At 43.5% G+C, this 14,635-nt stretch overlaps 2 protein-coding genes across 2 annotated transcripts in view; both read left to right on the forward strand.

The window, feature by feature from the left end:
• LOC306929876 (RNA polymerase-associated protein LEO1-like) overlaps nt 1-14,635 on the forward strand; it is a gene marked incomplete at both ends in the record, with an annotated part of 209,764 nt that overhangs the window by 39,767 nt on the left and 155,362 nt on the right. The window lies entirely within an intron of this gene.
• The window catches only part of LOC306929146 (plexin-A2-like), a 104,805-nt gene that overhangs the window by 27,943 nt on the left and 62,227 nt on the right, over nt 1-14,635 (forward strand). The window contains exon 4 of the mRNA XM_079509566.1: nt 13,560-13,694. Within this exon, the coding sequence (XP_079365692.1) occupies nt 13,560-13,694 (135 nt within the window). The remainder of the gene's footprint in view (nt 1-13,559; nt 13,695-14,635) is intronic.

Consider the following 14,635-nt stretch of genomic DNA (forward strand, 5'->3'; position numbering starts at 1 on the left):
CAGCAAAATGAAGACCATCTACTGTTCTACTGTCCCGCTCCCACTGTACTGCCATGGGAACCCACCAGAACAATGGGAGTGGATGGAGGGGAAGTGGGATGGGGGGGTGGAGGAGGAGGGCAGCGTAGAGGGGGACAAGGGACCGCAGACCACAGGAAACCGGCTGATGGAGGAGAAGGTAACAGTTGAACACAAAGAGACGCGGTGTTGTGGAAACGATGAAGGTCTGGCAGCACGCCACGCAGCCCAGCCAGCGCTACACAGTGCAGTCCTCAGTGTTCATTTAACTCTGAGAGTGTCGGTGTACATGATGGAACCAAATGGACCCGCTCCATTTGTACCTTTCTCAGTGTTAAATTATCCCTGAAGATTTTACGGTGTACGATACGTTCAGCTTTGCTCTGTTGCTAGTTATTGAAGAGATGAGGCAGTGGTTTTGACATTAATGTTTTTTTAGGAGCTATCCCGATCCATGCACTCGCACGCGTGGACGCGTGGACACACGCACGCACACATTAGCTCTTTCAGCCTAGCATGTAATCACGTTATCATGTTTAGTTAATGGCAGTCGCTACCCTACAGCTTGTCCAGTGGTCGTGGTCGATACGGCTCTCTTTGTGACTGTATCTAATGTGATGGCTGAATGATTAGTCACGTCATGCTGACCGGCATGCAGTCAGCCCTCTGAGCCGGCCTCCTGAAACACTGTTTCCTTTTCATTAGGCAGATCGGTCTCCACACCAGCCGTCTGTCGTGTATGTGATCTCGGATACGATCACCGGAAACCCGTCTAATCACTGCTCCCTCTGACCTTTTGTGGCCATTAGCTGCTCGCTACGTTGCAGTGATAGAAAATTAAGCTTATTCTGCGCTTGTTGCGATTGAATAAGAGCATCAGCTTGCTTTTAAACCCACCCCGCTTGTCCCTCCTCCTCGCCTCATTAGCATTCACACAGCCGTGATGGATATGTGGGCTAATCAATGTCCACTGTCCGAGGCTGTCAGCCACCATCTGACCATGTGCGTGGTCACTCAGCCCTGAAGGTGGCCAGTTGTCAGGCCCTTATGTCACCGCATTTCCCCTGTCATAATAATATTGACTCTGTTGCACCTCGGTCGGGGCGTCCGTTTAGAATTCATTGACTGTGGGTGCGTGTGTGTGTGTGTGTGTGTCTGTCTGTCTGTGTGTGTGTGTGTGTGTGTGTGTTTGTGTGTGTGTGTGTTTGTGTGTGTGTGCGCGTGTGTGCGTGTGTGCGTGCGTGCGCTCGCGCGCGCGCGCGTGTGTGTCTGCTCGCTCATTGAGGATACACACAGAGCAACATTTGTTTTTTATTATGTTTTCTGGGAAATGTTTGTGGAAAAAGATGTTTTTTGTTTTACTGTGTTCCTTCATCTCTGCCAAATTGTCAGTTCCCTATTTTTGGTGGTTTAACCAAAAAAGGGGAAAATTAGGTTATATCAGATTGTGTGTGAGTAAGTTCATGTGTACAGTGTGCATGTGTGTAAATGCATGTGTGTGTGCACGATTGCGTGCGTGCGTGAGTGCGTGAGTGAGTGTGTGCGTGCGTGCGTGCGTGTGTGTGTGTGCAATGTGCATGCATACTGGAAAGCTCTTTTGGTTCCAGTAAAAGGAGTGAACTAAGTCATCTTTAGGAAGTTTTTTTGCTGAACTGCAGTTTCAGAATGTCGCAGCCTCCCTGTGTCTGCGGGACTGGGTCAAGGGGAAGCTGGGCAGACAGGTCCCCAGGGACAGGCAGACCCCTGTCCGGCTGAGTGGCAGATTGGAAATTATTGGTTGAAGGGAGTAGCAGTAGTGCCTTGTCTCCTGGGGCACCATCCATATGTTTATGTTAGTTGAACATGATTTTAGAGGCCACAGTCAGACTGGCCAACATATGAACACACTTTCTGAAGGACTAGAAGGCCATTTAAACACAAACCGCTGTCCGAGAAATCCTCGTCTACCGAAAAGAGGCATATTTTAGGAATGGTAGGTTGAAGAGATATATTTATATGGTTTCTCTCTCAAGACCCCTCAAAGTTTGTATAGAATATGAATGCGCAAATCTGCTCCGTATATAAATGCTCAACGGAGGGACATTTTGGGGGAAATAATTGCTCATGTAACGTCTGGCATCCTTACAACTGAGCTCATTCTGCCCGAGCAGACGGGGCATCTTAGAAGTTGAGTTTTTTGTTTTGCTTGGCTCTCACAGGATGGGAGCGCAGAGAGTATATCCAGGATGCCAACAGGGCTATGAGAGTGGTACGTAGGTTGTTTTCATTAAGAATTCACAGGGTCACATTACATATCACTGGCTGTTTGTGTAGCCATTTTGAACTTTGCTGTTCCTTTGCCAGGTTCTGGGGATGTAATCGTTGACATCAGGAAGGATGTCGCTCTTTATTGGTCTGAAATCTAAATACTGTTCCGGGGTTAAATAGATTATCTCATAAAACGTGAGGTCTGCTGGGAACTGGGAAGACAGATTGAGAAAGGGGACCTAAAGTCATAAGAACATGTGGTGATTGCGCCAAATCGGTTTTATTTAACAGCACGGACCACACAGGAGGCCGGGTGGAATGTCACATTTAGTTTTTCTGTGGTTTTGTGGCAGCTAGGTTTGTGGTACCTAGAAACCCTCCTGCTCTGTAGCTATGTTTAGATCATGTTTTGATTTAAGCGAGATGCAAACAATTCTACATCCTGAGATTCCTGACCAGGTGACTGCATCCCCAATCCCCTACACAATGTAGTCTATTTATATCCACATTAAAGGCATCAAGTTTAATCGTGCAGAAATGATTAGAACAAAAACAGTTACAAAATATTCAAGAGATTAAGGATAATTATGTTCAGGTACAGAAGCAAATAGGCCCATTGTGAATACAATTCTGTCATATTTTCAGCCGCAAAATTGTATCAATTGCCTCAATTACTGTTAAAAGTAACTATGCATGTGGTATATATTGGTCACGGAAATTACACCGGTAATTTGAATCAAATTGCAATAAAATTACACCATCCACCATGTACAGTAAAGACCAAAAACGCAATGACATAATAAACTCAGAAACTGATAACATGGACAAATAGAGGATCTATTTGCATATTCTCAAGTGCAGTACTATATATACTTACTATACTGTATAAGTCGTTCCTTAGACCTTCACATCGTCATCTTATAATATAGATTTGTGCAAGTTCATCTAGACAGTGTGTGGGATCTTTCTCATTATGTTTTTATCTTCTGAAAAATCCCACTTAATTATAATTACATTGTAACGTAATTTGTAATGATGTAATTATTACCACCATGACATTTTTTCCTCTCGTGCACCCCCTAGAAGCGCCCTGGGGGAAGCACACAACACACTTTTGGAATCCCTGGTACATCATTATCCTATTATATAGAACATGTAAGAAGATAAGATAAAACAAGATATTGTCCTGCAAGGGAAATTTGTCTCGGGCTAATCTTGACAGAGGTTCTCAGCCTGTGGGTCGGGACTCGGGACCCCCAGGGGGTCCCCCACAAGATTTTTTGTGGGGTCCCCAGAAGACAGATGACAGTAAAATGAAAAGTGGGACAATTGAAGGAATTTTAAGACCCTTTTAACTAAAACAAAAACTTTTTTTTTTAATCTGAGGAACAGAGTCCTACAAAATGGAGTGGCTCAATTCCTACAATTCCTACACATGCTTGTCAGGGTGGTGGCGCCGAAGTTCACATATGATTATTTTGGGGGGTTGCGGCCTGAAAACAGTGTTGTTTTTGGCAGCACATTTTGATTTTAGTTTTAGTCTCTTGAATAGTTTTCATTTAGTTTTAGTCACATTTTAGTCACCTGGAATGTTTTAGTGTTAGTCTAGTTTTAGTCGACTAAATATAATATTTTAGTCGTCTTATATTCGGGACAATACGTAATATGTACTGCTATATTAAAGGAGAATTCCATGCTGGCTTTCTTACCTTTATTTGTAGTTGTTACGTCCCCACCAAATAGGTCCAGGTGTTATTTTGTGCAAAAGTGCATTATTATTTCCCCTAATATAAGCCCTCAATGGGGGTTGGGTTTTTGTGTTAATTCGCTTATTTCCATCGAAATAAGTAGTAAAGTGTGCCGCTTGGGGGATACTACTTACATTATGAAGAGAGGATATATACAAAAAAATCACACCCGTGTGAACTGAGTGGTGTAAGGTTGATTCAGCTGGAGTTTTTGTCCGATGTGAGGTATTATATAAGGTAAGGTATTATATAGCCTGATCAGCTCTGATCTGACATAATGAAATCACACCCGGATGTGATTTCACAACTGGCTTTTTTTGTGCAGAAAAAATGAGCACGGTTGCTACGGTCATCCAGTTCACCCGGGTGTGATTTAATTACGTCAGAAATTATTTTGAACATAGCAACCATGCTCATTTTTTTCTGCACACAAAAGCCAGTTGTAGGAGTGGTTTACACCACTCAAAAAAAGATTTTTGAGTGATGGAAATAAGCGAATTAGCACAACACCCCAATGCCCCATTCAATTCAATGCAATTTAATTAAATTCATTGAGGGCTTATGGTAGGGGAAATAGCCAATAATGCTAACTACAAATAAAGGTAAGAAAGCCTTCTAGCATGGAATTCTCCTTTAAAACCCTGAAAAAACTCACATATACACCATTATAACCTACACAACCTAAAGTTAACGAGACAGACCAAGAAACTACAGTATATGTGCTTGTGTGTCAGTTGGCTCATTTTAAAACCAATTAAACTTGCCTCACTTTCGGGGAAGATATAGGAGCTGTTATTCTCCCAAAGGACCGATGCCTGGCCGGTCCTGTTTCAGATCGTGATTCTCAACCGTTTTACATTCAAGGACGCCAGTTTGATAATGTTTTATTAGGCCATGGACCCCTATTTGGTAAGTTCACCTTTTCTCAGAGTGCACAAATGGAACCGAATACGGAACCGTCAGAGTCCATTTGCTTCATTTAGCAGGAGAGCCCACGATTTAGATGAAACCACAATAAATCCACTGAATTCAACCACCGTAGAGGGGGTCAGTACCTTCTCTGAGCTCATCACCGGACCCTCGGTCACCCTCATCATACCCAGCTAAATGCTGTCAGCTCCATACTTTTCTCAGCTGGTAATTTTCTTTTCATAGCGGGTGGTGGTGGGGGGTTGGGGGGGGAGGGTGCTAGTGGTCCCATATTTGGCTTAAAGCTCTGGTTTCTATCTATTCTATTTATGAAACAAGGGGTGTGGGAAATACAATCCACCTTATACACATGGCAGCCATTTTGCACTTATATCATACTCGGGAAACCCACTCCACTCGGGGGAGCTGAGTCCCTCTACTGTGTGGGACTGTGGTAAAGAGAGAGAGAGAGAGAGAGTGTCATGACACAATACACAACAGTTTGCAAGCATTTGACCATTGTCATATGTGGGATGATTAAACACGTCAACTTTTCCAGTTTGAGGAAATAATCTCAGAGAGAGAGAGAGAGAGAGAGAGAGAGAGAGAGCACATACTGTAAGTAGACCTACTTAAAGCAGTGGTTCTCCATCGGACCTCCATCTGAAAATATTTTGTGCCAGCTAGGAACAAGATTTATACAAGATTTGTGTTTCCTTTTTTTTAAGGGTGTTAAATCTACACATAGCCCACACATAGTTAGTTTTGATAAACTAAATATGGACACCCCCTGTACATTTTGGACGTGGCTGCCATGGAGCAGCCTCTGGCTGCACAGTATGATCAAATTGTGTTCATAAAAAAGAAAAGTACCTAAATTGGACCCTAAATTAGTCCCGTACAGGTGAAATGTTGAACTGGTGGCCCTATCTTGGAGAAATGCCATATAACACAGTCAATGGTGGGTTTAGTGAACAGCAGAAGGGAGTCGCCTACCTGCAGGCCAGTGGGAGATGGGTTGGACAGCTGAATATGTGAAGACTGACCTTGAGCAGATGTCTGCCTGGCAGGTCCATGCAGGGTTATATGTTTTTTTTTAAATCATAACTCATAATAATTAGATATGTAGTGTATGTATGTAATACGTATACAGTGTATATATATGGGAAGATTCATGTTATGTGTATTTCCTGTTCTATGAGTATTGAACGAAAATTAAACGTAATGATAACAAGGGAATATATTGGTTAAAATATGGTTGAATATTTAACCCCCGAAATGTAGTGTAGGCTACGTAAAAAAACAAAACAATTGTCTAGTTTCTGTTGTGGGGATAAAGCAGAAAAGTGAGGCGGCCGGGGATTCCATTTTAGGTATCAAAAGGAGTGTTTGGTGGTGGTTTGTGAAAGAGACTCTTTTAAGGCCAATTCTAAAGCTTAATCAGAAATTGATAAACCACAGAGTAGTGGTGCCGGGAAGCTTTGAGATCTGAAGAAGAAAAGTTTGGCCAAGGAACATTTCTGAGGGTTTAGCTCTGAATCCCTGAGCTTTTGGACAAAACGGAACCTGCCGTTGGGTGAGGAATATTCTTTTTTCCCTTTTTGAGCAATGCATTGCTTTTTTATTTGATGAGTTTATGGTTTACTTGATTTTTGGAAAATAGAAGATCTACAATTTTTGGTTTGATTACTTTTGGATTACTTTTGGGATAACGTTTTTGATACTTGTCTCTGGTATATGGTTATGTCTGAGTCATAGTGATATGCCTATATATGGGCGTATCTGGTTTGTTTATGGTTATGTCTGAGTCAGAGTGACGTGGATGATGTGCCACCGGTCAGCCCTCCCTAAACCCATTTTGGGCGGGAACCCCTTTTGGTGTTAGCATTATGTTATGCTTTAGCTATTGAAAAATAGCAGATCTACAAGCTCATAGCGCGCCACCGAGTGGCGCGCTACGAGCTTGTAGATCTGCTATTTTTGAAAAATCGAAGAACGACTGACATAGAAACATAGCTTTTTCAGAAAACTGTCATTTTCAAACAGACATTTTTAGAATCTGATCTCAGGTCAAAATGGGTTAAGTCCATTTTTGCGACCGCACTTCCCGTCAGTGTGTTGGTTGGTTAGTCACCCCAGGCAAGCTCCCAGGTCATCGTGATATTGCGAGACATATATGGTGTCTCACGTCAGTCTTTCTGTAAAAAACAAAACAAAAAAGACAAAAAAAATGATCTCCTTCTCCTCAGTAAAGTCTGTCTACCAACATAACGGCAGATTGGATCAATTCTGCACTTCCACAGTCTTTCACAGCTGATGTGGCACCCAGCACATTTCTTTTCCTTTATTTACCCAGGGTATAGTAGCTGAGCACAAGTGCTCATTTTCAGCAACGCCCTGCACATTTTTAGAAACACACAGACAGACACACACATTAAAACCTGGGAGCTGACCAGTACAACCACAGTATTATATTGTTGGCCACTAAGCAGCTCCACTGGAGCAGTTGGGGGTTCAGTGGCTTGCTCAAGGGCACTTCAGCGGTGTTGGGTGAGTGATGACCAATCACTTCCCGACCCAGATTTTTCCTGCACGTCCGGGGAATCAAAGCGGAAAACTCTCGGCAACAAGGGTGCTCCTCTAACCCTTAGGCCGCCGCTGCCCCCAAAATACCTGGGAGAGAATTCAAATCATTGCAAGCCATCTCCTTTATACAAACGCTGACTTTTGGGAGTAATCCAAAAGTCTTAAGGCATTGCCAGAGAACATACTGTAGGCTATAAGAATAATGTACCCTCTGAATCGTGACATTTCAAGTAGTCTGCTGTATTTGTACGACTTGATCAATGTAATCTACTTTGACTAGAAGCTTCACTTTTAAATTGAATGAGTCTTACATTTTTATCCCTTGACAGCTTTCTTTGATTTTGGGATATCTTCTTCCATTCCGCTCATTCTCCCTGATCCACTCCTTAATGCTGTTGGAAGTGCAGGATAGTGTATACGGTAGACAAAGGTATCTTCATTATAAAATGGGATTGTATGCTTTGAGGATGCTTTGAATTCACTGGACAATGACAGGTAAAAGTCCATGGAAAGTCAGCCGATCTCACTGTGTGTGTGTGTGTGTGTGTGTGTGTGTGTGTGTGTGTGTGTGTGTGTGTGTGTGTGTGTGTGTGTGTGTGTGTGTGTGTGTGTGTGTGTGTGTGTGTGTGTGTGTGTGTGTGTGTGTGTGTGTGTGTGTGTGTGTGTGTGTGTGTGTGTGTGTGTGTGCGCGCGCGTGTGTTCCCTTTTCAGTGTTTTAAATGAGCACATTAAGAAATGGTTCACTGATGGGTTATCTCCAAAACATCTGACATGTGCTGTCCCTCTGATGTGCTGTACTCATTCCTGATCCTATCCACCCTTGTTACTCACAGAGTAATCTCGCGTTGCCAGACTGTCTCTCGCAATTTCCAAATGCTTCCGTCATACAGTCTGGAGCAATGGAAAATCATGAGTAAAATATAAAGCGGAAGTGGAGCCTCCTCCCCACTTCCGTTTCGTCTTTACAGTCGCACAAATGTATCATAATATAAATAGAAAACATCTAAGCATATACAGGTATAGCTTGTTGCTTAGCAGAAAAGGAATTACATTTTTTTAATGTAAAGATATTTTAAAATATATTTTCGTGAATGGAAATAGCAGCTTCCTTACTCGAATTTCGGGAGGCGTACTTCCAGACTCTATATAGCATTCAGAGATTGTCTGGCTACGCGAGACTACTCCCAGAGAGAACCTCAACATTGTCTCTGCATAGCTGGTCTCACCACCGTCTTGTACACCTTCCCTTTCGTTGTTGCTGATACTTTCATCACACATCACACACCTGACACTTTTCTCCACCCTTTCCAACCGGCTTACACTCGTTTCTTCACCTCTTTTTTTACACACAGTACTTACTTACTTATTTAGTCCTCTTGCACTTCAGCGCACGTAGAGCCAACCATAGCAACCAGGTCTCTCCATCTGGGTCTGTCGTGGGCAAGGTGTTGAGCTTGTGCCAATGTCACGTTACATGTTCTAAGGTCCTGGGCTATTACATCCAGCAAGCGGATGCGGGGGGGGGGGGGGGGGGGGGGGGGGGGGGGCGCCTCTTGGTCGTCTCCAACTGGCTTGCTGGGGATTGAAGTCCAGGATATTTTTTTGTGGCTTTCCCTTTATTTTATTTTTTTGTAGACGGATAGACAGATCACAGTAGGCTGACAGGAAATGGGGAGAGGGATGGGGGGGGGGGGGGTGACATGTAGTAAAGGCCATCAGGATCGGGAGTCGAACCCACGGCACACTGCCAGACTGGATTACCAGCCAAGGTGCCTGGACCGCTGAGCCACGGCCTAGGCCTACAGTTGAGTTAAATTTAAAGTGAAGATTTTATTTTATGGGGTTTAGCACCAACAGTCTGTGGGGGGCGCCTCCTTTTTCTAGGGTTTATCTCTCTTTCTCTCTCTCTCTCATGCACACTGTTCTCATGAGAGCGCTCTCTCTCTCTCGTACGTATTTCCGTAGTTCTGCCCTCCTCTTCCCGTCATTCCGTCTATCTCTTCTTTCATCCTGTCTGTCTTTCTTTGTGTCCCGCATGTCTGGCTGGCAGCGCTATGTGCTGACTGAGGAGGCGTGCATGATTGATTGATGCACTTTTGGTGCCCAGGGGATCCAATCATGTAATCAGTTCGTATTGATCGGGCCGTCTCTATTGAGAGTGCAAGTGCAGAAGCGCTGCCACCGCTTGCAAGAGTGAGCATGGCATGGCATCCAGACAAACTCTGCTGCAGTCGGTCGGATCTGCGAGGTCGCTCACGTCCGTCTGCATGTCAGAATGTGTGGCGGAGAGAGAACCCTGTCATTATTACACAGTTCCACATCTCTCCTCACTACCTAACTCCGCTCCTCTTATTCATCATGATGTTATTTAAAGCTTACGATTTAGAAATGAATTCCACTTTGCTTTAATTACATGTATAATGAGACAATCTCCAAGAATTTTAAATAAGGTGTTCAACCAGGTCTAGCGTGACTAATGTGCATCTTTTACTCCTGCTGCTGTCAGGCTTAATTCTAGGGCTGCAACTATTGATTCATTTCTATTTTAGTTTTTGCAATTACCTTTCGTAGAATAATCGAGAATTGCCCTTGATTATCACATGGTGTTCTCTCAGTGTGAGTGCAAATAGTGTAACAATGACATACTAGTATCTGGTTTTGTAGTCCAATGTGGGGCTATGCAGAGCTCAAGGGCAGTATTATGCGTGTCTTAAGTACCAGGTCTTATGACTTAACTTAAGACCTGGAGGCGTGGTCAATGCTGTTTGGCCACTCAGAATAGCCAAATGGCATTGATCACGTCTCCAGGTCTTAAGTTAAGTAATAATACCTGGTACTTAAGACACGCATAATACTGCCCCAAGGCTCCACCAGTGGGCATCCAGTCTCTATGCTTTTTAATGAGCCACAAAAAGTTTGCTGCCTCAAAGTCATTCCAAAGTCAAATTGATCTTTTGATGCTGAGCTAAGTGAATACATTACACAGAGTGAACTGAGCCAACCCCACGGGTTGTTGGGTTTGGGCACACACAGCTACTACTGCACTAAATCTGCCTGGCCACATCTGTCATTGCATGTTCCTGTTGTGGAGGATCTAAATCACATCATATCAACTGGTGCATGGCATGTGCAGCAACACTGCTGGACAGACACATCAGCAGCTGACACAGGAACTAAAGCACATACAGTACTGATGCCTGTCCAGTGGCACAAGGACAGCTGGATGTCACATACTGCACAACACATTGGACAGGCCAGGGGGAAAGAAGGCATATACAGTAGTTGACAGGACACTATATATGTAGACCAGTGATTCCCAAACCTTTTAGCCTGTGACCCAAAACTCTTCCTGGGACGCAAACTGGTGAAAATAGCAGATCTACAAGCTCACAACGCGTCTTCTTTATGAAATTATATTTCACATTTCATTTTTTTTTAAATGCTTTGAAATGATAATAATTCAAAACAAAATGTAGGCCAAAACCTAAAGCCATCCATACAAATGTGTCCACGACCCACAAATGGGTCCCGACCCACTGTTTGGTAAACAGTGATATAGAATATAGATAAGTGTCCCAAAACGGGACGGCAGGGCGGCGGTGGCTCAGGGGTAGAGTTTCCGGATGGCAACCGCAAGGTCGCCCATTTCGAACCCGGGCTCCCCCCGAGTTAGTGTCGAAGTGTCCTTGAGAAAGACACTGAACCCCTAATTGCTCCTGATGTGCTGGTTGGTGCCTTGCATGGTTTCAGCCGCCATCTGTGTATGAATGTGTGTGTGAATGTAATGCACAATCTATGTAAAGCGCCTTGGATAAAGGCGCTATATAAATGCACCATTTACCATTTCAGAACTAACTAGCCAATTCCATTGCTCTGTCCTGTCCCACTGGCTTATGCGATGTACCATAACAAGCTAATCGCAGACTGTACAAGTGTGCCAGTGCAAGCCGATGTTATATCGACACAAACATATATTTTGTGAACAAAACATTGCTCAATTATTAATGTGCGTGTACATTAAACTCAATCCAACCTGTCCTAATCCCGTTTTTAGAGTGCAGCCGTGCAGTTGACCTTCAAATAGACAGAAAGAGCATGGGCATGCTGTCTGATCTGACAGACCACCACCATGTGCCGTGCGCCACAGAAAGCATTCACCAATGTTGCAGTTTGCCTTGTAGGCTATTAATTCCTAACCTGACTCCGCCAGATGGGGCAGCAGAGAGTACACTGGGTTCCCCCCTCCTGCTCCCATCTGGGAACTCTCAGGCAGACTTGATGCCACAAAACGTCCTGGCCAATCAGCAGCAGCTAGAGGTGGGATAGCTGCTGCTGATTGGCCAGGCCGTTTTGTGGCCGGGCATCAAGTCTGCCTGAGAGTTCCCAGATGGGAGCAGGAGGGGGGAACCCAGTGTACTCTCTGCTGCCCCATCTGGCGGAGTCAGGTTAATTAATTCCTACTGAAACTGTCAAGTGTTTGATAGTTCCCTCACACCTTACCTTTAGCGTGAGCTGCGTGTTCTCTTCAGTTATGGACATGTGGTGGAGTTTGTAGTACTGTAGTAGGCTATCAGTGGTAGACAGTCTAAATGCCCAGGCGTGCAACGTCAATGCAGGGCAGCAGGCAAAGACAGGACATGACAGAGACGAAGGCACGGGAGGTCCAACCTACGAGAAATGTACTGCATGGGCTTCTTGTGTTTTATAACTTTTACTACTGTTTGTTCATTACTGTTAATTGAGTGTTGATGTGTGTGTGTCAGACGGGGGATGTTTATGAAAATTCGCATCCCGTATTGCTTCAAAACGGGACATGATAGTGTATTTAATTGGCAATTTAAGGACAATTCCGTATTTTACGTGACGGGTGGTAAGCTGTTTGGTAACGCAGAAAGTAACTTGGTTGTTGTACTTATTACTGAATTGCCTTTTGGTAACGCGTTACTGCCCACCAGTGGACCCTGGCCCACAGTTTGGGAATCGCTGACTAGACAACACATTTTTATGAGAGAGAGGGAGGAAGACAGCTGAGATAAATGAACCGGTACTCACATGCTGTGCTATTCCTTGGCTCTATGTAGAAATTTCACTGCATACATATTGGGGAATGCCTGCTGGCCAGCCACGTTACGGAACAAAAACTTGTATTTCTGTTCATAAAATATTCATAATAAGATACACACAGCTTTTTCAGTATAATATTTGTAACCTTCGGGATATGGACTGGATGGCATGGAAGCTCCTGTGAAGAAAACACAAAAATGGTAAAACTATTGAAGGACAAGAGAGAGAAAAGTTTTAGGTTGGAGTGAAACTAGTAAACAAGGATGGAACAACTACAGTTTATTATGTTGAAGACAAGTTGCAGAATAGGTGAAATATTAAGAAAGAAGAAATTTAAGGTCACTTTTAATGTAATCTCTCAAGACAAATTCTGAAAAGAAAATTAAGTTATTTTTACAAAATGGGTTCCCAGATTGCTCTTAGTGAACAACACATCAACGTGTTGTGAGCTTTTAGATCCTTTTAGATCCTACTTTTGCTTTTAACTCTTTTTTTCCCAGGTACGTATACTGTATATACAGGCGCTGACGCTAGGTGGCGTCATATCCCAGGTCCGTATATATACGTACCCCAGCGTATACTCCGTCTATATAATGGTTGAGCCCTACGAGCCCTAAGGATTGCAAATATAATCTCAGTGCAAACCAGTTGAAAGGAGGATTTTCAAACCTCCATAAATCGGACTCCATGATCACTGTCCTTGGTGGATTTTCTGCCATGCACATTTCGGAATTAATTTGTGCCTTTGTACCGCGACGCTGCCGCTATGTAGAATCTTCTGACGAAAGGTAAACAGTTCATTAATCATGAAAAATCATGAAAAATCTCACAATGCGACACGTTGTGAGCTTGTAGAGATTTGGTGAGATTTGGTGTGTAAACGGAATAAAGTGGTCCAAGTATTGTAACTCAAGTCAGTTTTTTTTATAGAGAATAGAGGGCCTTGCATTCACCATCATGTGTGTGTCTGACTGTGTTCCGCTGCAGATCAGAGTGGACGGGGCTGGGGAGGGAGGGCTGCTGTATGAGACGGTGACGGTGATGAAGGACAGCGGCGGCATCCTGCGTGACATGGCCTTCTCCCTGGACCACTACACTCTCTACGTCATGTCCTTCAACCAGGTGAGACCACTACTCTCTCTACGTCATATATGGGCAACTGGCGGCCTGGGGACACATGCGGCCCCCACCTATCACTTAGCGGACGGCAGTGGCTCAGGGGTAGAGTGGCTGGATGGTAACCGCAAGGTTGCCAGCTCGAACCTGGGCTGCCCCAGAGTTAGTGGCAAAGTGTCCTTGAGCAAGACTCTGAACCCCAAATTGCTCCTGATGTGCTGGTTGGTGGCTTGCATGGTTTCCGCCGCCATCGGTGTATGAATGGGTGAATGTAATGCACAATCTATGTAAAGCACCTTGGATAATGGTGCTATATAAATGCACCATTTACCATTTACTTAATGCGGCCTACAGGTTAATATCATAATACTGATATATTATATAATTGATTTGAGCTGTTGCAATTCCAAACATGTAAATATGACCCGCTTTAATTACTTCTAAATTAGTAGCTTAATGAGTCGTATTAAAATGTTATAGTCCTTTTTTATGTCCAATGTATAGCTTGTAGCTTGTAGTATAGTTCATAAAGTTAACACAACTATAATTTAAGGTTTTGAAAGGCATTTGAAATTAAATAAAAATTTCAGGATTTCAATTCAAAAGTAGCAAAAAATTATTCAGGATTTCAATGCAGATTTGTGCAGTTTTGAGCTTGTAGATCGGCTATTTGTGCTATGACAGTAATATGCAATGTGGTCCTCTGGAGTGAGTGTGGAAATATAGTGGCCCTCTCCATCGTCAATGTTGCCCACCACTGCTCTACGTCATGTCCTTCAACCAGGTGCGACCAATGTTGCCCCTTTTGCTCTAGTTGGGATAAAACGTCATTAATTGCACTTCTTTGTCTTACTTTGTCACATTTCATCACATTGTTGTTTATTATAATTATTATTTTGATTATATTTACCCTTATTATTGTTTTAATTACAACAGAAACACACAGA

This window comes from Electrona antarctica (genome assembly GCF_951216825.1).
Source record: "Electrona antarctica genome assembly, chromosome: 9".
Classification (NCBI taxonomy): Eukaryota; Metazoa; Chordata; class Actinopteri; order Myctophiformes; family Myctophidae; genus Electrona; species Electrona antarctica.